We start from the raw sequence: 26,039 nt of genomic DNA on the forward strand, positions 1-26,039 counted from the left end.
TAGACTGTGGCCCCAGCACTGGCTGGTCCTTTGGCCCAGGCTTGTGTGCTACTCAGCTGGGCTGGCCCTCAGGGTGTATTTCTGCCCAGGTGGCCTGCACAGTCACCCTTTCTGCCCCAGCATCCCGTGATACCTGGCTCTGTTTCCGTATGCATTGATCACTTGGGTTATTAGCAATAGATGCTGAGCTCCTCCTCAAAAATCAGGAACCATGCCTGCTCACCTCTGTTCTAGCCCCATGCCTGGCATATAGCAAGTGCTCAACAACCAAGTTTAGAATGCTTGCTTTCTGCATGAACAGCAGTGAAGAAACAACAAGTGGACAGAGTTCATAAAATGTTGTCAACGGGCTTCCCTGGTGGTGCAGTGGTTACGAATCTGCCTGCCAATGCAGGGGACACGGGTTCGAGCCCTGGTCCAGGAAGATCCCACGTGCCGCAGAGCAACTAAGCCCATGTGCCACAACTACTGAGCCTGCCCTCTAGAGCCAGCGAGCCACAACTACTGAGACTGCGCTCTAGAGCCTGTGCTTCCAACAAGAGAAGCCACTGCAATGAGAAGCCCGTGCGCAGCAACAAAGACCCAACTCAGCCAAAAATAAATAGATAAATAAATAAATTTATTTTTAAAAAATACTGTCGACATCCAGCTGAATGCTCTGGAATTATCTGGGGAGAATTAGCTAGAGTTTTCTAGAGAGAGCTCCCCCAAGTCTTCGCACAAACTCTTCCATCGTTAAATGGCGGTGTTTTTCTCATCCCCCAGAGAGCAGTGATTCGGAATCAAGAGCGTCCTCTACACGTTTCCCCACCTGCCCCCCATCCTCAGTCACCTCTTGTGAGCCACAGAAATCGAGAGAGCTGGTATTAGAAGAAGTCTTTCCAGCTCCTGAGTCCTAGTCTGTGACCCTGTAAGATTGGGACCAGAACCTTCGGAAGGAGGCCCTGCATTTTCAAATGCGGGAAACGTGGGCCAATTACAATTAACATTTATTTGGTGCACTTGCAGTGATTCTCAAAGTGTGGTCCCTGGACCAGCAGCATCGGCATCCCCTGAGAACGTATTAGAAATGCACACTCTCGGGTCCCACCCCAGACCTTCTGAATTAGAATCTCTGCGGGTGGGGCCCAGCCGTCTGTTTTAACAAACTCCCCAAGTCTGCACTGTCCAACAGTGTTGCCACTGGCCACGTGTGACTATTTAAATTAATTACGATTAAGTAACATTCAAAAGTCAGGGCCTCAGTTGCACTCACCACATTGCAGGCACTCAGCAGCCACACGTGGCTAGCATATTGGACACACGTACAGAGCCTTTCCATCATCACAGAATTCTACTGGAGTGATCTATGGGGGGATCCTGATGCATGCTACAGTTTGAGAAGCGCTGAGCTAGAAAATAGTTTTCAACCCTGGCTGCATATTAGAATCACCTGGGGGGGCTTTTTTTTTTTTTTTTGGGGGGGGGCTTTTGAAACCCACTAATGCCCCAACCCTACCCCAGACCAATTAAAAAAGATGGGGGTGGGGGGGGGGCATGGAGGAGTTGCAGGCAGACATTAGTAGTTTTCAAATTTCCCCAGGTGATTTTAATCAATCTCAAAGCAAATGGGAAGGACCACTGCACTGTTGCCATGAACTTTATAGGACATTCTCATTTAATCCTTACGAGACCTCCTTACAAGACCCTTAAGAGGTATGTGCTATTAGAACCATCTGCATCTTACAGAAAAGCATCTGGAGGCACAGAGAGGTTGAGTAACTTGCCCGCAGTCACACAGCTCTAGATGTTACTAGATGCCAAGGGGCATTCCTGGAAAGCGGCAGGCAGGCCGGGAGATGGAGCGGCCTGGGGTTCCTTGCCAGTGTGGAGCCTAAGGAAGCCAGGAGATTTGGGGATGGCTGCCTCGCAGTGACAGCTGCTTTTAATTTGTGTCAAGAAGAAAAGCTGCCTTTTAATTAGAACCGTTTGGGTTTTTTTTTTTCTTTCACTTGACAGACTAAGCTTGTTAACAGGGACTAGTACAGCCCGGGAAGGCCGAACACAGTGGCTCTGGGCTTTCCTCCGGGGCAGTCCCACTCATTGAGGGACTGCAGGGAAAGTCTTTTGGTGCCGGCCACGTGCAGGGTCTCCGGAGGTGGTGGGCAGCCTCTGCAGGGAGGAAATCAGGCCTGGCCAGTGGTGTGCACTCAGGGTCCACGGCCAGGCATCTAGGTGCTTGGTTTAGGAGCTAGGGGCAAGGGGCAGGGGGTTAACGTGGAGGGGTCTGTGGGAGCAGCTTGCTTTCTGGAGCCCGGGAGAGTGGAGGGCAGTACTTTCGTTGACCGGCTTCCCCAAGGACCTCCGTCAGCCTTGATCCTGATGGTTCGTCCTCTTCCTGGCTCCTTGCCCTGGGTCCTTGCAGCCTCTCCTCCGACTGTCCACCAGGGTTCCTGCATTTCCCCCCTTGTGGTGTTCCAAGAACCCTGTGACAAGCCAGTAGGAAGCCAAGGCTGAATTATTTCCTTCTTCGTGTTCTGATCAATGTTTGATAGTTTCCCCACATGTTTTCTATTGCACCACCAGATTGGGTGCTTCTCAGGGTCAAGATCACCGTGAGACCAAGTTCATGCCTGAGACAGAGGGCTGGATTGGCTGTCAAAAGCCCCTTTCGATCCTGAAATACTGATTCCCCATAAAACGGAGGGCTTCCCTTGAACAAGAGCCCACCTCCCCATTAAATCAGAAACCTTAAAAGGGGATGTGTTCTTCCTGCCCATATTGGAGGGAGGTGGGGGAGGAAGCATGAAGCTCCTGAGACCGGAAGGAGGCGTTCGGGATGCTCCCCCAGTAAATCCCTCCCGCCGGGCTGTGCACAGAGTAGATCAAGTTCATTTCACCTGTTTGTGACACACAGAGCATCTTGGCTGCCAGGGCCACAGGCTCCTGGTCTAGACGTCGCTGGCCACTGGGGCTCTGGCTTTTAACTCACCATCTCTCAGCAAAACCGCTTCTTGGCTTTGTGATCACCTTCAAGTTACTTACTCCCCTGTATGATGGCGATACTCTTAGCTACCCCATAGGAGTGCTGAAAGGGTTAGATGCATCACATGAGATCATGATTGCACAGAATAGGTCCTCGTGTGTTAGACTCCTGCCTTCTCCCGTCTGAGAAGTTCGCCTCTAATTTCCTAGCTCTGCTGCCTCTCCCCTTTCTGTCCCCTAGTGTTCAACTCCCTGGACATGTCCCGTTCCGTGTCAGTGACGACAGCCGGGCAGTGCCGCCTAGCCCCGCTGATCCAGGTCATCTTGGACTGCAGCCACCTCTATGATTACACTGTCAAACTTCTCTTCAAACTCCACTCCTGTGAGTATACGGGGCTTGATCTCTGGAAACTTCTGGCTGGAAGGAGGTTCACAGCCTGAGGCTGTCCCTGGAGGGAAGCAGCTGCCCCCAGTGCCCTTGGCTTTCTGCTCCTGACCCAGAAGGCCCTGGAGCTCCCGGCTGTCTTGAGAATAGAAGAGCAGGGCCAAGCCTTGCTGTGCTCAGGGAAGCACCTGGCCTGCCACAGCCGTGACTCAGGGTGGTCCTCACCCTCCACCTCCAGCTCTACCATGTCAACATCTATGTGTGTCATGTATGCTGCAGACCACACAGATGAGGACAGACCCGGCCTAGACCCACAGGAGCAAAGGCATCAGTTTCCAAAGAGTTCATCAGCGCAGTCTCTTTGCACAAATGGGTTTTTGTGGAGAAATGTAAAATATAAAACGGCTGCTCAAATCAATGGAAGGCCATACCTCCCCTAGCCACAGATCCTTGGGATAGTTTCACGGAATGTATTTTGGAAACTACTGGTCTTGTGGACATTCTTATCCGTTTATGTGCTTCTTTTTTTTTTTTTTTAGGAATATATATATATATATATTTTTTTTAACATCTTTATTGGGGTATGATTGCTTTACAATGGTGTGTTAGTTTCTGCTTTATAACAAAGTGAATCAGTTATACATATGTTCCCATATCTCTTCCCTCTTGCGTCTCCCTCCCTCCCACCCTCCCTATCCCACCCCTCTAGGTGGTCACAAAGCACCGAGCCAATATCCCTGTGCCACGCGGCTGCTTCCCACTAGCTATCTACCTTACGTTTGTTAGTTGTGCTTCTTATTTAAAACGATGTGTGTGGGTGCTGCTTCCTCAGGGTCTGCATTGTTAAACCATATCCCAGATGAATCTGATGTGGCTGGTCCCTGGGTCACACTGTGAGGTGGCCATCGTGAAGGGTGTACACAGTCAGAGTGCATGGATGATGGAAAAGCGAGAAAAATCAAGACTCAAATGGATATTAGCAAGGTTTTATTGCAGAAGTCTAGGACAAGGGGTACTCTGGAACAGGTCACTGACAAGGATTAGTCTGGTTATTTAGACCAGAACAAGGGAAGCAGCATCACTGTCATTAATGTAGGAGGGTTTCATGGGAGGGAGGTTGGAATTCTATGTTCAAGGGTTAGAAGGGTTTTGGAGCAGGGGGGCGTGTCTGAAGGAAGCAGAGAGGGTAGACTAAATCCCAAGAAAAGAAGGCAGGCAGTTGCATAGAAGCTCTGAATACAGATGAACTTGTTCCTAAGATACTACAGAACCATTGTTGCACACTAGGACATCCCCACTTCCTTCTATAAAGTGGTGAGTTGTGATAAGAGACAGGTAATTATTTGGGTTTAAAGGCCTTCTTTAAAGGCAGAGCAATACACAAGACCTTCGAGAACTGTGTGGTCAGGGAAAAAGGGATGCTCCATACAGTATATGCTTTTCTGAAAATAAATATTTTCTTTTCGAATAGATTTAGATCTACAGAAAAGTTGCAGAGATAGTTCAGAGAGTTCCCATATACCCCTGAACCCAAGGGTCTCAGTCCTGCAGTCTTTGCCTGTCTCTGGCAGGCTCTCTTGATCTCTCCAGACTCATGTCTGTGCTGGGCCTCACCCAGTGTGCCCAGTGCACACAACTCCCCGGAGGGAGCCCGCCTCTGGGGCCTGCCGTGGTCCACCCTGCTGCTTGGGTCAGGTCACCGCTGCTGTAGTCAGCGACGTAACTTCCATCCTGCTCTGTCGAGAGTGGCTTGCAGTCCAGGAGCAAACAGAAGGAAAGATCTGACTGATAAGTAGCCCCAGAGTCCCTGCTGGCCCCACTGGGCCCTCTTGGTTACCAGTCCCAGGGCAACTCTAGGTCAAGAATGCCTTCCTGCAGGGCTGGCCCCCCGCCCCAGGAGGGATGGTCCCTTCCCGCTGTGTCTTGCCTGCCCTCTGGTCCTCCTATTCCCTCTTAGTCTTTTCCAATTTCTTCCAGGTCTTCCAGCCGACACCCTGCAAGGCCACCGGGACCGCTTCATGGAGCAGTTCACAAAGTAAGCGGCTTAAGTGAGAGAAAGGAAGGCGAATCTAAAAGTGCTATAAAGTCAATTAATCCATGCAGGAAGCACTTGCTTTTAAATCATCGAGGGGTGAGGGTATCTGCTTTAATGCTTTAAAAAGCGAAGGAAAAGAAGATGGCAGCAAAGCTACCAATGGCTGGGGAAGCTATCGGTTCTCTAATAAACCTCACAGAGAAAGACAGTTTCATTCATTCAGTCATCCTGCTTTATTCCCAGGGCTTCATCCTCTTCCGTTTTTCTTCTCCCTAAGTTCTCATGGTTTTATACCGTATACATGCTGACAACTCCCAAAGATATAACTCCAGCCCAACCTTACCTCTGGATTCCAGGTTCACATCCCCGGTGGTCTATTTGACATCACTATACCAAACTTACATCTCAAACTAAACTCTAGGTTTTCTTCAGAAACCTTTTTCTTTCCCTTCTATCTCAGTAAATGCTGCCCACCATCCACTTAGGACAGAGATCAGAACTCACCATTTTCCTCATTCCCCGTGTCCAATCTATTAGCAAGTTCAGATGATAATTGACAAAGAGGTCTTGTCTCTGGTCATATCTCCCATCTCTTCCACTTCCATTGCTGTCTACCAGGACCCTCCGATATGGACGGGATGCTCTGGATTTCAGCTCCTGCCCTCTGCAATCCTATCCCCACCCAGCAGTTAGAACGACCTTGTAAAAACATAAATCCCTTGCTTAGAACCTTTCAATGGCTTCTGATTACACTGAGAATCAATTCGAAGCTCCTCTCTGTGGTCTGCAAGGCCCCTACATGATCTGGCCCCTGCCCGCCATCTGTGACCTTGTCTCCAGTTCTCCAAGTGTTTCAGCCACATAAGATCCTCTTCCAGTTCCCGGAACATAGCCTGCGCTCAGAGGCTTAGCACGTGCTGTTCCCTGTCCTCAGGATGCTCTCCTCCCAGCCTAGCCAGCTCCATCCAGGTCATCTTCAGTCACCTCCACACAAAGGCAGTCTCTGGCCCCTCATGTGGGGTCTTTTTGCCTACCTTCTGCTCCTCCAACCCCACCCTCATATTCTCCATCACAGCACCCTGTTTACTTCCTTCCTGGTTCTTAGCATGACTTTATTTTTGTTTGACTGTCTTGCCCATTATTGTACCTCTAGCACCTGATTCACAGCAGTCAATTAAGCCTATAGCGTTCAGTCATGTTTGAATGAATTAATAAGCTAATCAGCTAGTCTAGAAGAGGAAGAGCTTGTCTGACAAAACGGCAAATTATTCTGGTGCATTAGGGAAAAGATATTGGTGACTAGATAAGTCCAGCTCAGCTTTCAATTAAGCATGCCCCAAGAAGAAGGAGCGGAATGGAGGGAGAGACAGGAGGATGGGGCGGGAAAAGCATGAGCATGATGTTTTTTCCTTGTTAATTTCTTAACCCTTGACTGCAGGAAAAGCATCGCACCCCCACCCCCAACCCCCGGATCCCAAGCTTAGGCTTCTTTTGCTGGTTCCTGAGCAGCAATCAGAGAGGGCAAGTTCGGGATTGTGCTATCCTCCCGGTTTCCTTGTTCCATCTGAAAAGCCTCGTATTTTTATTCTATAAAAAATGACCTATTAAATGCTAGGAGACAGGCCCTGGGGCCGATTTCCTGGAATGTTAAATTCCAGTAGCTTAGGAAAGCAGCAGGGCCTATTACTGTTGGCTCCAGCCCAGAAAGCAGGGAACGTGTGGTCAGGTGATTCTGTTTCCTTTCATTTTTTTGAGGTTATAAAAGCATTTCCCATGAGTGCCGCCTCACCTTCTCTTCCACAGACACGGCAGCTGAGGCCTTCATGTCCCCGAATTCGGGGAAAGCAACAGTGATGTCACAGGGACAGTCCTAACCTTGGCATCTGAAAGGTTATCGTGAGACCCCAGGAGTTTCGTTTATTGGGCTGAGCTGGAGAAAATTCTGTGCTGCAGAGAGAGGGTGCTGAGATCCCTGACCCTCTTTTATTATATCTCAGAAAATATGTCTGGTGCCGTCAGTTTTGTTGGCCTTCAGTGTTTAGATTCAAAATGGAGACCTGAGGAAGAGAAAAAATTGGGGTTTATTTATTCCCATATTCATCCAAGATTAGGACACAGTATAAATGGTTTTTCTTCAACCAATATTGCTGAGTAATTCCTCCATGCCTGGTACTCCTTTATTTTTATTTTTTTTTTTTATTTTTTTTTATTTTTTTTTGTTTGTTTGTTTGTGGTACGCGGGCCTCTCACCCCTGTGGCCTCTCCCGTTGCAGAGCACAGGCTCCGGACGAGCAGGCTCAGTGGCCATGGCTCACGGGCCCAGCCGCTCCACGGCACGTGGGATCTTCCCGGACCGGGGCACGAACCCATGTCCCCTGCATCGGCAGGCGGACTCCCAACCACTGCGCCACCAGGGAAGCCCCTATTTTTATTTTTTAATTAATTTTTATTGGAGTATGGCTGCTTTACAATGTTATGTTAGCCTCCACTGCACAACAGAATTAATCAGCCATACACATACAGATTCCCCTCCCTTTGGACTTCCCTCCCATTTTACCACAATGCATTAGGTAGAATTCCCTGTGCCATACAGTATGTTCCCATCAGTTGTCTATTTTATACATAGTATCAATAATGTATATGTATCGATCCTGGTCTCCCAATTCCTCCCTCCCCACCCCTTTCCCCCTTGGTATCCATACATTTGTCCTCTATGTCTATGTCTCTATTTCTGCTTTGCAAATAAGATCATCTACACCATTTTTCTAGATTCCACATGTATGCGTTAATCTACGAGATTTGCTTTTCTCTTTCTGACTCATTTCACTCTGTATGACACTCTCTGGGTCCATCCACGTCTCTATTAATGACCCAATTTCGTTCCTTTTTATGTCTGGCCCGGTACTATTTTAAACCTAGCTCAGCAGGGCCCAGTCTCTGCCTTCTAGAAGCTTATGGTCTAGTTGAGGAGATAGCAAATAGCTCTCAAATAAGGTGAATTCATTAAAAAGAGATCTACCTTAGTAATTAAGTTCCCTTCCCTCTTCGTATCATTAGTTGGTTTATCCTCAGAAATTTATTTTAATATTACTGTAAGCCAAACATTGCTAGGAAGATACATCTGCCAAACAACAGCATATATTCTACGGTGACGCAGAAATTAGTCTTGGGACTGTCTACGCTTCCAAAGGATTTTGTGGTTTGAATTACTCTTCCCCCAGTCAGTGAGGACTGGCTATAAATAATCTCTCCCTGCAGCGTCATAATTCATCCTAGCACCACAGAGCCCATCTCCTTGGCAGCCTGTGCCCGGGGGCTGGGCAGGCAGTAGGAAAGCAGGGTGTCCCCTCCTCGGGGCCGGTGAAGACCCCCAGCAGCCCTCAGGCTTTTCTCCACCCTTAGGTTGAAAGATCTCTTCTACCGCTCCAGCAACCTTCAGTACTTCAAGCGGCTCATTCAGATCCCTCAGCTGCCAGAGGTAAGGCCACACACCCAGGGAGCTGCTGAGTCCTGGAGGCTGTCTTAGAGGCTGGCAGGTGGGCAGGGTTTGAGGATGTGTCTTCCCTTTTCAGAACCCACCCAACTTCCTACGAGCCTCCGCCCTGTCAGAGCACATCAGCCCCGTGGTGGTGATCCCAGCGGAGGCCTCATCCCCCGACAGCGAGCCGGTCTTAGAGAAGGATGACCTCATGGACATGGATGCCTCCCAGCAGGTGAGGACCACTTAGGAGGAAGCTCAGGCCTTCCCGTTGGCCCCGGGGAGGGCAGGAGGACCTGGGACAAGTTCAGCCACCTTCTAACCCAAGCTCCGTAAGTGGACCTGAACCAGATTAAGAAAGTATCCGTTCCCACGTGTCACTCGTGAGACCCACGCTGACCTCTCTGGGTCTCTAACCTTGTCCTTACTCCTTTCTGGTCGCCGCAGAATTCATACGACAGCAAGTTCGATGACATCTTTGGCAGCTCCTCCAGCAGTGATCCCTTCAATTTCAACAGTCAGAATGGCGTGAACAAGGACGAGAAGTGAGTCCGGGCTGTGGAGTTAAAGCACATGTTACAAAAGCTAAGTTAAGCCATGATCTCACTTGCCACACCCAACCAAAGAGGAATTCTTGGGTAAATGTCTTAACCTTCGAATACTGGCCCCTTTAAAATCCCAGAGGAAAATCGAATGAGGCTGAAATACCCATGGACCTGTGGATGGTAGATTAGTATCTGGAAACACTGACAGTCTTAGCGTATAACTTACAGGATTTCAAAGAATTGTTCCCAAATTAACATCGACTTTTAACCTCCTCCCTGGGTCTCCTAGCTCGCATTTAAAAGGCAAGGAATAGAAGCACAGTGGAAGCAAACTTGCTGTCCTTCTGTTCCTAGGGATCACTTAATTGATCAACTGTACAGAGAGATCAGTGGGCTGAAAGCACAGCTGGAAAACATGAAGACTGAGGTATGAACTGGGCTCTGATCTGCGTCTGGGCTTCACCGGAGCATGACAGCTTTTAATATTAAATTTGCTTCACATCCACCCTTGTTGGGCCACATCTTGACCAGGTCGTTATGCATTTCCAGTGCACTTACCCTTGAGAGCAGCATTTAAGCTGCTCTCCAGGGGCCCTGTGATAGTGGGAGATAATTGTGATCACCAGCTGGCTGTGAAGCTGTGCGGTGAGAGACCTACTCTTCTCACTTGGCGACGAGAAGGTTTGACTTGTAGCTCTGCTGGCACTTTGCAGTGTCTGGTGCTGAGGCTTTACCCTGGGACCGGCAAATGTCCTCTCCTTCTTCATTCCAGCTGGTCCATCACGGCTCCCAGGCCCCTCTAACAGGACCAGAACTCCCCTGCCGTCACCCCCTGTTGTTGCTGGGGGGTGGCTTGTAGTGACCAGAAGCCTCCACTCTCGTGAGGCCTTGGGAGTGGGCCTCTTAGGAAGACCCAGGTGTTGATGTGGTCGGCGCTGGAGACGTGGCAGGTCGGCCCCGCTCGGCCCGCCCAGCGCTCATCCCCGGGCCCTCCCGCAGAGCCATCGAGCCATGCTGCAGCTGAAGGGCCGCATCAGCGAGCTGGAGGCCGAGCTGGCCGAGCAGCAGCACCTGCGGCAGCAGGCGGCCGACGACAGCGAGTTCCAACGGGCCGAGCTGGACGAGCTCAAGAAGAAGCGAGAGGACACGGAGAAGGCTCAGCGGAGCCTGACGGAGATCGAGAGTGAGCGGCTGGCACCGGGCTGGGCGTGAGGGTGGGGCCGGGGATGGCGGAGCCCGGTGAGACCCCGGATAGAGGCTGAGGCCAGGCGCCAGAGCCCCCGCCTCGAGTCTGTCCGGGAGGCCGTCGTGAATGCCAGTGTCGCCAGTCAGAAGGGCAGATCGGTGTCGGGCAGGTTGAGAGCCCCACTTGAGGCCCTGCTGCAAACACGGAGATGGGGCTACAGAGGAGGAGGAAGGAGAGGGAGCCTAAGAAAATTCGTGGCATAAAAGCCAAAAACCCTGATAAAGTAAATGCCGAGCATGAAATGCTCAAGGCATGCATCAGTGGAGGGATTTGAATTAGGTGAATTCTTCATTAAAGAAGACTTCCCAGGGGACTTTATTTCAGTAGGGTTTTTGAGGGAGAAGAAGGTATATATGCTTGTGAAAAAAAGGGACGATCTTCTAGGGGTTCTGGCTTATTGGAAGGAGGGCAGAGGGTCCCCGCCAGTGCAGACCCCTCACCTTGGTCCTTGACGATACAGGGAAAGCCCAAGCCAACGAGCAGCGCTACAGCAAGCTAAAGGAGAAGTACAGCGAGCTGGTGCAGAACCACGCCGACCTGCTGCGGAAGGTAGGACCCTCACCGCCCCCATCGGCACGCGCAGGCCCCGCTGCACGGGGGGAGACGGTGACTTACACCACGTGGCTTCTCCAGGGCTGGCGTCCCCACCGTTTCTTGGAAACCGCAGCTCCCTGGCCTCCTGTATCTCGAGCTCCACCTTAGGTGCCAGCCCCACTAGCATTAGCATTATCCCCCATCTTTATCATTTTGGCAAATAGTTGATAGTTGAGCATCTGAAGGTGACAGCTTCCTTCTAGGTGGGAAAGTGATGTCTGTGTCCGACTCTAGGGCACTCACAGTCTGAATGCCGTCATTTCTTCCGGAAGGAAGATGGCCTTTGTGCTGGAGATACGCTAGTTCGAGACACTGTGCTTCTCTTACAGAATGCAGAGGTGACCAAACAGGTGTCCGTGGCCAGACAAGCCCAAGTGGATTTGGAACGAGAGAAAAAAGAGCTAGAGGATTCTTTCCAGCGCGTAAGCGACCAGGCCCAGCGGAAGGTGAGTAGAAGAAGTAGGTGGGAATTGGTGGTGGGGCGGGGGGAGGGTGTCTGTCCGAGATGGAGGTGGGCCTTGAGCACTGCACAGATTGAAAGACCTCGTCGTCTGCTTCACGAGCAGGTAGAGCCCTGTGGGAGGGTGACAAGGGACCGTACAGGACAGGACGTGGTTACCCATGTGTAAGGGGTTAGAGGCATGATGTGATGAAGGGTCTGAAGTTGAGTGGGGCTCATCAGCTAGGACGAGTCTTGAGGAGGTTTTGAAGTGGAAGCAGGTGGACGTCAGAGAGGAGTGGCATTTATAAAGACCCACAGCCAGAACTCCCATGAGTTGGGTTGGGGTTGGTGGCAGGTCCGATTGGAGTAAAGAGATGTCGGGTGGATAAAATGGAACGCCTCACACTTAGAGTAGTGGCTTTCACGCTCTCGTGTGACCCAAAGTGAAAAATACATCTAATGGAAATCAGAGTTTCACAGAGCAATACTTATCCTTATTATGTGAATGCATGTGGATTTTTTTTGTGGGGGAAGCTCTGTTCACTGCATTCTTTTAAAAATGTTAGCTGTGAATTCTTACTCGTGGGTCACAACCCACTCTTTGAAAAACACCACTTAGAAATCAAAGAAGGGAAATTGTTTCAAGACGGTGAGATGGGGTGAGTCAGCATTATACCTACTGGGTGTTGGGGTGCCTGAATTAAAGATCTCGTTCTGCTTTAATTAGTATTATGGGCTCAAGCATGACATTTGGGAAATGTCCCTAAAACTCCCCACCCCCCACCCCACCCCCACCCTTAACATTTCCTGAAGCTGGAAAAAAAATTTGGGGTACATACTGAGCTCTCACCTTCCCCCTGCTTTTTGTCAGGGTAAAACTTGCTTCTATATAAAAGAGTATACAAATCTTACAAGTATAGCTTGGGAATTTTTATACGTGTTTATCCCGTGAAACCACCACCCAGGTGGGAGCGCTCCTGTATTTCTTCTCTTTCAGACTCAAGAACAGACGGAAGTACTAGAGAGTTTGAAGCAAGAACTTGCCACCAGCAAACAGGAACTCCAGATTGTCCAAGGCAGCCTGAAAAGTTCTGCCCAGGTAAGCGTCACCTGTCTTTCCCTTCCTCATTCTTTTCCATCTCTGGCTTTGGTGTTGCTGGCACCTGGCATCCATCACCATGAGCACATGGCCCACCTTGGTCCCATCTGGGATCAGTGTGTCCTTGGGAAGGGGCAGATTCCTTGTGGCCTGGTGGTGGGTGTGGACCTCCGGAAAGGGGACAGTTTAATTCTCCCAGCAACTCCCTCTTCCCACTCGGTCGCCCTGCAGTCAGAAGCGAAATGGACCGCCCAGATCGCCGAGCTGGAGAAGGAGCGGGGCGGCCTGGTGGAAGCCATGGCTTCTCGGGAGGAGGAACTGTCCACTCTTCGGCAGCAGTTGGAATACACCCAGATCAAACTGTCCAGCACAGAGGCAAGTAACGGACACCCACTGGGGCTGACCAAGTCCAATTTCATAGTCATGAGCCTCGGCAGTGTATGTGTGGAGGCAGGGGGGCTGTGAAAGGGGTTTGGGGCCTTTGGCCGGATCGCGAAGGCGAATATTCTGCGGGCATAGCTGCTAATGCCACACAGAGCAGATGAGAAGGGATGCACCTGGCACTCTCTCCCCAAGGGTGGAGGCCGGGCTGCCGTGGTCCCTCCCCATAGCCTCCTGTGCTCAGGGGCACACACCTGTGGACAAAGTTAAAAAGGCTTTTTCTCTGTGTCAAGCTAACTGGCTTCGGCCTCATTAGCAGCAGCTCGAGCTTAGGTGCCAGGAATCCCAGCTGTGTCACAGGTGGATGCTGCATGGAGGCTCATTAGGGGGCCTATGGCCGACTCTCACTTCCCTGGACCATCTCTAGGAATCTGTAGGCCGGCTCGCGAAGGACCAACGAAAAATGCTTCTGGCGGAGTCAAGAAGGGCTGCCGAGCAGGTGGTGCAGGAGGCCCTGAGGCGGTTTGAGGAGCCCGCTCTCTTCAGCTGCGCCGGATCTGCAGGTGCCCTTCCCCTTGCCCGGCTTGCAGGTGCCGGATCCTTACAGCCCAGTGCTCTTCGGCGTCGGCCTTGAATCCCATGAGACCCTGATCTCAGGGGTTCCCAGCCCAGCTGCATGTCAGGATCACCTGGGGATGCCCAGGGCCACCCCCCCACCACCACGCCTAATTTCTATTCAGTCGGCAGCTCTGCAGCACAGGGCCTGCGCAGTAGTATCTTCTAAACCCCCCCACCCCCACCCCAGCTCTCACCCCTCCCCCGCCGGGTGTGATAACTACTGCTTTGGTCGTGGATCATGCTGATGAAATGCATCCTGGGAGCTGAGGCCTGGTAACAATTCTGAATGCCGGGAGGAGGAGGAACAGACAGGCCTCTGTGTCTCTGAGGAGAACAGTGTGGTCTGAATCCAGAGGTGGCTGCCATGAGCTTCAAATCTAGACAGGGAGTCATCATCCTTAAGCATGGAGAGGCAGAAACGATGAAATCCCCACAGGGTCACAGGCATGAGCGAGGGCCCACTCTGCATGCCCCAGAGTCCTCAGGGCATATGGTGAAGTCAGAGGAGCCCGGTGATGAGAGGAGGGCCCTGGTGCACAGTAGATGGGAGAGCATCCAGGCCCGGGGCATTTGTGAAGTCATGGACGTAGCCGTGAACAGATCTCATTACAGCTCATTTTCGAGCAGAGGCCCCATTCAAAACGAGGCAGACGGGAAGAAACAGCTGATGGGTGATTTTTTTTTTTTTTTTGCGGTACGCGGGCCTCTCACTGCTGTGGCCTCTCCCCTTGCGGAGCGCAGGCTCAGCGGCCATGGCTCACGGGCCCAGCCGCTCCGTGGCATGTGGGATCTTCCCGGACCGGGGCACGAACCCGTGTCCCCTGCATCTGCAGGCGGACTCTCAACCACTGTGCCACCAGGGAAGCCCTGATGGGTGATTTTTATTATCAGCTAGAAAGGTCTCGATTTGGTGAAGTGTTTCAAGAAGGACTGTGATATCTTGTTCAGTGGGGAACCCGTCTGTAGGGAAATCCAACAGTTGCAAATGAAGTAGCACACTGGGTACCTTATTTACTGCGAGAACACCAGGACATGGGGCAGCTGTGGGCGGATTCCACAAAAGATGGTATGAGCTGGGTTTTGAAGGAAGAGGAGAGACATAAAGCCATGGAGAGGAAGAAGAGTGGGGAATAATAATCATAAAAATGGCTGCCGTTTACCGAGTGCTTGCAATATGCCAGGCACGATTCTAAGCGCTTTATGTGCCTTGGCCCAGCAATCCTCACTGTGATGCCAGGAGGTGGTACTATTATTCCTCCTTTGTCGGATGAGGAAGCAGGCGCACGTGGCCTGAGAACACAGCCAGTAGTGATAGAGCCAGGAGCTACAACACGTATGCCACGAGATGCAAGAGCCCGTACTTTTTTTTATTTTGCTTTGTTTTTTGTGGTACTGTTTTGTTTTTTGTGGTACGCGGGCCTCTCACTGCTGTGGCCTCTCCCGTTGCGGAGCACAGGCTCCGGACGTGCAGGCTCAGCGGCCATGGCTCACGGGCCCAGCCGCTCCGCGGCACGTGGGATCCCCCCAGACTGGGGCACGAACCCGCGTCCCCTGCATCGGCAGGCGGACTCTCAACCACTGCGCCACCAGGGAAGCCCAAGAGCCCGTACTTTTAACTCCTGTGCGTGCGGTTCAGTCTCCGTGGACCAGTGCACAGAGGCACAGCAGTGGGAATGATGGTGTGGGCAGAACGTGGAGCCAGGGGTCTGACCCCAAGAGTAATGGGAGTCCAAGGGCCTTGAAACACTTAACAGGAAGGCCTGGATTTGATTCAGTGGCAGTGATGGGAAATGAGGGGCAGAAGCTAGACCGTGATGCCATTGCCGTGGTTCTTGGCTAAAGGACCAGGTAGCCTCAGAAGTACAGCCTTTGAAGCTACAGTAAGAGAATCACGTACCAGCATAGCCATCGATCTCTCCTCCCTCCCCCTTCTTAGGGAAGCTCCTGCAGGGCTGGGGCCCCCTACTGGGAAGGTCATCCATCAGGCAGCTTAACTAACAAGGATGAAGTGAGCTGAGACAGCTCTGACTCTGACTTTGCCCTGTCTTCCCTCTCACAGATCACCTACTCTCCAAGGTCAGGTCCGTTTCCAGCTGCATCGAGCAACTGGAAAAATGCTGGAGCCAGTATCTGGCCTGCCCAGAAGGTAAGAGAGGTGAAGGATAGGGTCTGTCACTAGTGACAGCTGGGCAGGCATCCGAAACGCTGGAACGTGGCAATGGCGACCATTTCCTAGGCACCCAGAAAGGAGTGTGTGTGTCTAACTTGCAAAGCGGGGAGGAGGGAGGTATGAAAGTGACCGCCCTCCCCCTCCAGCAGGACTGAGAAAGTTTCCTTTAAACTCCTGGCAGATATCAGTGGGCTTCTGCACTCGGTAACCCTCCTGGCCCACTTGACCAGTGACACCATTGTTCAGGGCGGCACCACCTGCCTTAGAGCCCCGCCAGAGCCTGCCGACTGTAAGTACCAGGGTGAGGGGCCACCACCACAGCACGGGGAGCGGGGGGCCTTTAAAAGTCTCTGTCGCCTTGCCTCTGCAGCTCTGACCGAGGCCTGTAAGCAGTATGGCCGGGAGACCCTCACCTATCTGTCTTTCCTGGAGGAAGAAGGAATCGTCGAGAATGCCGACAGTACAGCCATGAGGGGCTGCCTCACCAGGATCACAGCCATTGGCGAGGTATCATCAGTGTTATCCCTGGGGAAAGTCGTTTTTTGGTATGAGTGCTGGGGATTTCTTCAGGGATCAGTGATGTTCTAAGCCAGTTCTTTCTGTACTTTAAACTTGATTCTGGAAAGTAGAGTTAGAACTGTAAAACTTGACCTTCTGAATGACTTTCCAGTTGTATTTAATTCACTGGATAGTAATTGAGAATCTTCTGTGTGATCATCACTGTGCTAAGCTGTGTCGAAGAAGGATGAGCACAGTTTTCCCGTTTTCAAGGGTTTTTATCTGGCTGGGCAGGTAACACCTAAAATGAAGATAATATATTTATTCACTCAATAAAGATGTAGTGAGTATGACCTATGTACAGGGAATTGTGCCAGGTGTAGTTCTACAGGGACAAATAGGTCCCCTGGGGAAGGTATGGTCTCCCTGGGGAAGAAAAATAAGGAAATCAACCTTTCTAAATTTAAATTTTATTTTTGGCTGCGTTGCATCTTAGTTGCAGGGTCTTAGTCGCGGGATCTACGTTGAGGCATGCAGGATCTTTCATTGCGGCACATGGGCTCTTCGTTGCAGCACGCGGGCTTCTCTCTACTTGTGGCACATGGGCTCCAGAGCATGTGGGCTCTGTAGTTTGTGGCACACGGGCTCTCTAGTTGTAGTGCGCGGGCTCAGTAGTTGTGGCACGTGGGCTTAGTTGCCCCGTGGCGTGTGGGATCTTAGTTCCCTGACCAGGGATTGAACCTGGGTCCCCTGCATTGAAAGGTGGATTCTTAACCACTGGACCATCAGGGGAGTCCTGGAAATCAACCATTTCTATACAGTGTGATACAGATCTATTTAAGGAGTACACTGCAAGGCAGCTTCTAATTCCTAGAATAGTAGGAATATTACCACCTAAAATAGGGGGAATGATAAATTCAGAGTAGGAAGAGACCAGGGCCAGAGGTCATATCCTCATCATCTCTCATTCGAACTCCACCAAGTGGCTTGCAGGATCTTAGTTTGCCGACCAGGGATCCAACCCATGGCAATGAAAGCACAGACTCCTAACCACTGGACTGCCAGGGAATTCCCTCATCTGAATTTATTTTAATTAATTTATTTTATTTATTTATTTTTGGCTGCGTTAGGTCTTCGTTGCTGCGCGCAGGCTTTCTCTAGTTGCGGCGAGCAGGGGCTACTCTTTGTTGCAGTGCACAGGCCTCTCATCGTGGTGGCTTCTCTTGTTGCGGAGCGTGGGCTCTAGGCGCATGGGCTTCAGTAGTTGTAGCACGTGGGCTCAGTAGTTGTGGCTCACGGGCTCTAGAGTGCAGGCTCAGTAGTTGTGGTGCACGGGCTTAGTTGCTCCGCGGCACATGGGATCTTCCTGGACCATGGCTCGAACCCATGTCCCCTGCATTGGCAGGTGGATTCCTAACCACTGCGCCACCAGGGAAGCCCTGAAGGTGTTTTTAAAGTACCTCCCAAGCAGCAAATACAGTCAGTGCTGCACAATGGTGGGGTCAGGGTCTGAGCAGCTGCAACTGAATGGCTTTGTGTGGGGTTCAACAGGGATGGCCTTCTGGAAAGAGGTGGGTTTTGAGTGAGAATAGAGGTGGGAGGAGTGTGGAGTTGCAGAGCTCACGTGGTAGAGAGTTCCAGACAGGTCCCACCACAGCATGCAGAAGTGTGTTACGTGGTGGGACCCTCCTACCTTCTGCTGTCATGGGGGGTTACCTGTCTACCACGGGAGGGTAGAAAGGAGGTCAAAGGGTCATTTCCGCCTTCGTGATGCTGTTCACAGGAGCTCCTGCCCAGAGGCCTGGACATCAAACAGGAGGAACTGGGGGACCTGGTGGACAAAGAGATGGCTGCCACTTCCGCTGCCATTGAAACTGCTACGGCCAGAATAGAGGTATGGAAGTCTCTGCAGGATCACCTAAAGTGATGCTGTGCAACTACCTTTTGGCAACATTGCCCGCTGGATATATCTTAGCCGTTCTCTGCAGAGCCCCCTATAAAACAAACCAAAACCCAAATCCCCTGGGATCTCTGAGTTACAGAAAATAGAAAGTTCTCCAACGAAAGATGAGCAGTTTCCTCAAGCATCACATACTTTGGTGTCAGGCCATCCTACATTCAAGTTCCAGACTGACTGCTGAGTTACGTTAACCCCGCTAAGATTCGGATTCCGTTTCTATGTGATGGTGATGATAACAGTACCTTCCTCAGAGGGGTGCTGTAAAGAGCTCAGTGAGGTAATGCACATGGATCTCAGTGCCAGGCACTCAGTAAACCAACTACTGTAACTGTTGTCTCAGGAAAAGCTGAGTGGGCACCATTGGAAAGGTCACATGTTACTCCTTTGATGGAAGACTCAGGCCATCTGCCTTGGTGTGCTGCCTGCCTCGAGGACCTGGTAGCAGCTGCCCCTGTGGACATGGTGCCGTAGCTCTCAGAGTTCTGTGCACATCAGCCCAGGAACGTGACACAGACACAGACTGTAGCTCCAGCTGCCTCCCACTGAATAGATCGGAGGTCTGGGTTCTTTTCCTGACTCTCACGAGGACATGGGTGGGCACTTCTAGGTTTCTCAGCTACTGCAGGATGTTGGACCCCAGGTGTAGCAGGACACCAGTGGGTTCTCAGTACCTGTGAGGTACTGAGAAACTCTGCTTCTTTTTTAATAGGAGATGCTCAGCAAATCCCGAGCTGGAGACACAGGAGTTAAATTGGAGGTGAATGAAAGGTCAGTCTGAGTGGCGTGGTGACACCTAGGTGATCAGGATCTGTCTTTCCTGCACTGGATCATACTGATTAGAATAGAACCTTAGCCGCCACAGGGAAGGGCTGAGTCTATGGAATTGTCAATATCAGTATTAATGATGACCATGATATCAATATTGCATTATAGGGGAAAGAAACCCCAAGAGTCACTACTTCCCTATTCCTTATGAAGAAGATCCACAATCAAGTCTCCTCTCTCACCCACCTTTCCTTCAGAGCTTCCCCTCCAGAATATTCCCTGCCTTTTTTCCCATCCCAAGTTTGCGTGTGTTCAGGAGAGAAAAAGGAAACAAGTCTTCTGCATTGTTTTTGGTCTCTGTTTTGTGTCCCTGACTTTTTTGTTGTTTTTTTGTTGTTGTTTTTGCTTGTTGCAGGATCCTTGGCTCCTGTACCAGCCTAATGCAGGCTATTAAGGTCCTGATCGTGGCCTCAAAGGAGCTCCAGAGAGAGATAGTGGAGAGTGGCCGGGTAAGCATGGGTGAGGGCCCTAGACAGAGCAAACATCGGTTACTGATTCCCAGCTCAGTGAGAGGTGGAGTCTACTCGATACACATTCAGTGAGGTCTAGGTGTGCTGCCGTCCAGCCATATGTGTCCACCTGAGGGCACAGCTGCCACTCCCATGGACGCCAACAAATGCTATGGAAAGAAGCTGGGGCATGGCCAGGTCCCCGGAGGGCAGTTGGCCAGAGCCTCCAGCGGCAGGCTCGTTCACCCCAGTGGATGTCACTGGAACCTGCCATGGAAGCCCAGCGTGCATTGTAAGTCTGAACTCTCGGAGGAGGGAGTGAGGACTTTTAAAACCAGGCAAATCAGAAATGCCAACCTGGTGCTGACTGTCCACTGTGGGCTCTGCCCATGTCTCTGTGCATGCGGGATCTTAGTTCCCCTACCAGGGATCGAACCCACACCCCCTGCAGTGGAAGCGCAGGGTCTTAACCACCGGACTGCTGGGGAAGTCCCTGCCATGTCTCTTTCCAACAGCAGTTAACTCGCAGTGATTCAGACAGACTCTGCCTCCGTCCCTTGTTGACATCATCACTTCAGTTTTCTTGCTCCTTTGCTGGTGTCATCAGCCTCTTTTTTCCTTTCTCACATGCCCGTGTGCGGCTGCAGCTCAGGAGACAAAGGTCCAGAGGGGGGGCTATGAGCCTAAAAACAATCCTGTAAAGAACGAAGCTCATTTACCACGTGATGTTACAGGGAAATGACTGCCAGCCTTCTAGGAAGCAGGGTCTCATCAAAAGTAAAATCTGCCAGCACCCGGAGTTTGAACTTCTCAGGTTCCAGAATTGTTTAATATTTTGATGAGTAAAATGTGTCTGGCTCATCATAAATGTATGGTGGAGTAGAAGGACGTGCTGTCACTCCCTCTTGTGAGAACACCAGAATCACAACTAGCTGCTGGACAATCATCGACAGGAAGACACTGGAACTCACCAGAAAAGATACCCACATCCAAAGACAAAGGAGAAGCCACAGTGAGACGGTAGGAGGGGCGCAATCACAGTAAAATCAAATCCCATAACTGCTGGGTGGCTGACTCACAGACTGGAGAACACTTATACCACAGAAGTCCACCCACTGGAGTGAAGGTTCTGAGCCCCACGTCAGGCTTCCCAACCTGAGGGTCTGGCAACGGGAGGAAGAATTCCTAGAGAATCAGACTTTGAAGCCTAGTGGGATTTGACTGCAGGACTTCGACAGGACTGGGGAAAACAGAGACTCCACCCTCGGAGGGCACACACAAAGTAGTGTGCGCATCGGGACCCAGGGGAAGGAGCAGTGACCCCAGGCGAGACGGAACCAGACCTACTTGCTAGTGTTGGAGGGTCTCCTGCAGAGGCGGGGGGTGGCTGTGGCTCACCATGGGGACAAGGACACTGGCAGCAGATGTTCTGGGAAGTACTCCTTGGCGTGAGCCCTCCCAGAGGCTGCCGTTAGCCCTACCAAAAAGCCCAGGTAGGCTCCAGTGTTGGGTCACCTCAGGCCAAACAACCAACAGGGAGGGAACCCAGCCCCACCTATCAGCAGTCAAGCGGATTAAAGTTTTACTGAGCTCTGCCCATCAGTGCAACAGTCAGCTCTACCCACCACCAGTCCCTCCCATCAAGCCTCTTAGATAGCCTCATCCACCAGAGCGCAGACAGCAGAAGCAAGAAGAACTACAATCCTGCAGCCTGTGGAACAAAAACCACATTCACAGAAAGATAGACAAGATGAAAAGGCAGAAAAGGCAGAGGGCTATGTACCAGATGAAGGAACAGCTCTACAACAAATGCTAAAGGAACTTCTCTAAGTGGGAAACACAAGAGAAGAAAAGGACCTACAAACACAAACCCAAAACAATTAAGAAAATGGTCATAGGAACATACATATCGATAATTACCTTAAACGTGAATGGATTAAATGTTCCAACCAAAAGACACAGGCTTCATGAATGGATACATAAACAAGACCCATATATATGCTCTGTACAAGAGACCCATTTCAGACCTAGGGACACATACAGGCTGAAAGTGAGGGGAGGGAAAAAGATATTCTATGCAAATGGAAATCAAAAGAAAGCTGGAGTAGCTATCCTCATATCACATAAAATAGACTTTAAAATAATGTTACAAGAGACAAGGAAGGACATTACATAATGATCAAGGGATCAATCCAAGAAGAAGATATAACAATTATAAATATATATGCACCCAACACAGGAGCACCTCAATACATAAGGCAACTGCTAACAGCTATAAAAGAGGAAATCGACAGTAACACAATAATAGTGGGGGACTTTAACACCTCACTTACACCAATGGATAGATCATCCAAACAGAAAATTAATAAGGAAACAGAAGCTTTAAATGACACAGTAGACCAAATAGATTTAATTGATATTTATAGGACATTCCATCCAAAAACAGCAGATTACAGTTTCTTCTCAAGTGCGCACGGAACATTCTCCAGGATAGATCACATCTTGGGTCACAAATCAAGCCTCAGTAAATTTAAGAAAATTGAAATCATATCAAGCATCTTTTCTGACCATGATGCTATGAGATTAGAAATGAATTACAGGGAAAAAATGTAAAAAGCACAAGCACATGGAAGCTAAACAATACGTTACTACATAACCAAGAGATCACTGAAGAAATCAAAGAGGAGATCAAAAAAGACCTAGAGACAAATGACAATGAAAACACGACGATACAAAACCTATGGGATGCAGCAAAACCAGTTCTAAGTGGGAAGTTTATAGCTATACAAGCCTATCTCAAGAAACAAGAAAAATCTCAAATAATCTAACCTTACACCTAAAGGAACTAGAGAAAGAAGAACAAACAAAACCCAAAGTTAGCAGAAGGAAAGAAATCATAAAGATCAGAGCAGGAATAAATGAAAGAGAAACAAAGAAAACAGTAGCAAAGATCAGTAAAAGTAAAAGCTGGTTCTTTGAGAAGATAAACAAAATTGATAAACAATTAACCAGACTCATCAAGAAAAAGAGGGAGAGGACTCAAATCAATAAGATTAGAAATGAAAATGGAGAAGTTACAACAGACACCACAGAAATACAAAGCATCCTAAGAGACTACTACAAGCAACTCTATGCCAATAAAATGGACAACCTAGAAGAAATGGACAAATTCTTAGAAAGGTATAACCTTCCAAGAGTGAATCAGGAAGAAATAGAAAATATGAACAGACCAATCACAGGTAATGAAACTGAAACTATGATTAAAAATCTTCCAACAAACAAAAGTCCAGGACCAGATGGCTTCACAGGTAAATTCTATCAAACATTTAGAGACGAGCTAACGCCCATCCTTCTCAAACTCTTCCAAAAAATTGCAGAGGAAGGAACACTCCCAAACTCATTCTGTGAGGCAACCATCACCCTGATACCAAAACCAGACAAAGATACTACAAAAAAAGAAAATTACAGACCAATATCACTGATGAATATAGATGCAAATATCCTCAACAAAATACTAGCAAACAGACTCCAACAACACATTAAAAGGATCATACACCATGATCAAGTGGGATTTATCCCAGGGATGCAAGGATTCTTCAATATATGCTAATCAATCAATGTGATACACCATATTAACAACTGAAGAATAAAAATCATATGATCATCTCAATAGATGCAGAAAAAGTTTTTGATAAAATTCAACACCCATTTATGATAAAAACTCTCCAGAAAGTGGGCCTAGAGGGAACCTACCTCAACATAATAAAGGCCACATATGACAAACCCACAGCAAACATCATTCTCAATGGTGAAGAACTGAAAGCATTTCCTCTAAGATCAGGAACATGACAAGGATGTCCACTCTCACCACTATTATTCAACATAGTTTTGGAAGTCCTAGCCACGGCAATCAGAGAAGAAAAAGAAATAAAAGGAATACAAATTGGAAACGGAGAAGTAAAACTGTCACTGTTTGCAGATGACGTGATACTATACATAGAGAATCCTAAAGATGCCACCAGAAAACTACTAGAGCTAATCAATGAATTTGGGAAAGTTGCAGAATACAAAATTAATGCACAGAAAGCTCTTGCATTCCTATACACTAATGATGAAAAGTCTGAAAGAGTAAATAAGGAAACACTCCCATTTACCATTGCAACAAAAAGAATAAAATACCTAGGAATAAACCTATCTAGGTTTATTTTGTATGCATAAACATACAAAAGTCCTGTATGCAGAAAACTATAAGACACTGATGAAAGAAATTCAAGATGATACCAACAGATGGAGAGATATACCATGTTCTTGGATTGGAAGAATCAATATTGTGAAAATGACTATACTACCCAAAGCAATCTACAGATTCAATGCAATCCCTATCAAATTACCAATGCCATTTTTTACGGAACTAGAACAAAAAATCTTAAAATTTGTATGGAGACACAAAAGACCCCGAATAGCCAAAGCAGTCTTGAGGGGGAAAAACGGAGCTGGAGGAATCAGACTCCCTGACTTAAGACTATACTACAAAGCTACAGTAACCAAGACAATATGGTACTGGCACAAAAACAGAAACATAGATCAATGGAACAAGATAGAAAGCCCAGAGATAAACCCACACACCTGTGGTCAACTAATCTATGACAAAGGAGGCAAGGATATACAATGGAGAAAAGACAGTCTCTTCAATAAGTGTTGCTGGGAAAACTGGACAGCAACATGTAATAGAATGAAATTAGAACACTCCCTAACACCATACACAAAAATAAACTCAAAATGGATTCGAGACCTAAATGTAAGACCAGACCCTATAAAACTCTTAGTGGAAAACATAGGAAGAACACTCTTTGACATAAATCACAGCAAGATCTTTTTTGATCCACTTCCTAGAGTAGTGGAAATAAAAACAAAAATAAACAAATGGGACCTCATGAAACTTCAAAGCTTTCGCACAGCAAAGGAAACCATAAACAAGATGAAAAGACAACCCTCAGAATGGGAGAAAATATTTGCAAACGAATCAACGGACAAAGGATTAATCTCTAAAATATGTAAACAGCTCATGCAGCTCATTATTAAAGAAACAACCAAATCCAAAAATGGGCAGAAGACCTAAGTAGACATTTCTCCAAAGAAGACATACAGATGGCCAAGAAGCACATGAAAAACTGCTCAACATCACTAATTATGAGCGAAATGCAAATCAAAACTACAATGAGGTATCACCTCATACCAGTTTGAATGGGCATCATCAGAAAATCTACAAACAACAAATGCTGGAGAGGGTGTGGAGAAAAGGGAACCCTCTTGCACTGTTGGCGAGAATGTAAATTGATGCAGCCACTATGGAGAACAGTATGGACCTTCCTTAAAAAACTAAAAGTAGAATTACCATATGATCCAGCAATCCCACTACTGGGCATATACCCAGAGACAACCATAATTCAAAAACACACATGCACCCCAGTGTTCTTTGCAGCACTATTTACAATAGCCAGGTCATGGAAGCAACCTAAATGCCCATCGACAGACGAATGGATAAAGAAGTTGTAGTATATATATATACAATGGAATATTACTCAGCCATAAAAAGGAACGAAATTGGGTCATTTGTTGAGACGTGGATGGATCTAGAGACTGTCATACAGGGTGAAGTAAGTCAGAAAGAGAAAAACAAATATCATATATTAATGCATATATGTGGAACCTAGAAAAATGGTACAGATGAACCGGTTTGCAGGGCAGAAGTTGAGACACAGATGTAGAGCACAAACATATGGACACCAAGGCGGGAAAGCTGTGGGAGGGTGGGGATGGTGGTGTGATGAATCGAGCGATTGGGATCGACATGTATACACTGATGTGGATAAAACTGATGACTAATAAGAACCTGCTGTATAAAAAAATAAGTAAAATTAAATTTAAAAACAAAAGAACAGCGCTATATCTGCTTTGGTGGCGCTTTTTATCAGTCCGAGAGGTGATGTTTTCTGCCCCCAAAATAGAAGGAGGGACTGAGCAAGGAGTATCTGTAGATTCCCAGACTGTCAGGTACTTCTGAAGCATAAAAGCATTTTAAAATTCCAAGTAGGAATTATTATATTTTTCTTTCAGTTTTATTGAGATATAATTGACACACAGCGCTGTATCAGTTTAAGGTGTACAACATAACGCTTTGACTTAACGCATATGAAGCGATTATCCCAGTAAGTTTAGTGAACAACTGTCATCTCTTATAGATACAAAATGAAAGAAAGAAAACAAGTTTTTTCCTTGTGATGAGAACTCTTAGGATTTAGTCTCAGTATCTTTCATGTATAACATACAGCAGTGTTCATTATATTTTT

The 26,039-nt window shown here is 48.6% G+C and overlaps 1 protein-coding gene across 2 annotated transcripts in view; it reads left to right on the forward strand.

Moving 5' to 3' along the window:
- The window catches only part of HIP1 (huntingtin interacting protein 1), a 150,845-nt gene that overhangs the window by 118,222 nt on the left and 6,584 nt on the right, over positions 1–26,039 (forward strand). Inside the window, exons 8-25 of one of the 2 annotated variants that reach the window (XM_065891783.1) lie at positions 3,206–3,346; positions 5,327–5,384; positions 8,787–8,862; positions 8,957–9,097; positions 9,310–9,407; positions 9,762–9,834; positions 10,407–10,590; positions 11,114–11,202; positions 11,577–11,693; positions 12,687–12,788; positions 13,020–13,163; positions 13,597–13,732; positions 15,847–15,933; positions 16,139–16,246; positions 16,328–16,464; positions 18,239–18,349; positions 19,125–19,183; positions 19,596–19,689. In XM_065891783.1, coding sequence (XP_065747855.1) covers positions 3,206–3,346; positions 5,327–5,384; positions 8,787–8,862; positions 8,957–9,097; positions 9,310–9,407; positions 9,762–9,834; positions 10,407–10,590; positions 11,114–11,202; positions 11,577–11,693; positions 12,687–12,788; positions 13,020–13,163; positions 13,597–13,732; positions 15,847–15,933; positions 16,139–16,246; positions 16,328–16,464; positions 18,239–18,349; positions 19,125–19,183; positions 19,596–19,689 — 1,955 coding nt within the window. The remainder of the gene's footprint in view (positions 1–3,205; positions 3,347–5,326; positions 5,385–8,786; positions 8,863–8,956; positions 9,098–9,309; positions 9,408–9,761; positions 9,835–10,406; positions 10,591–11,113; positions 11,203–11,576; positions 11,694–12,686; positions 12,789–13,019; positions 13,164–13,596; positions 13,733–15,846; positions 15,934–16,138; positions 16,247–16,327; positions 16,465–18,238; positions 18,350–19,124; positions 19,184–19,595; positions 19,690–26,039) is intronic. The other variant, XM_065891785.1, reaches the window with a different exon arrangement.

This window comes from Phocoena phocoena, chromosome 15 (assembly GCF_963924675.1).
Source record: "Phocoena phocoena chromosome 15, mPhoPho1.1, whole genome shotgun sequence".
Taxonomy (NCBI): domain Eukaryota; kingdom Metazoa; phylum Chordata; class Mammalia; order Artiodactyla; family Phocoenidae; genus Phocoena; species Phocoena phocoena.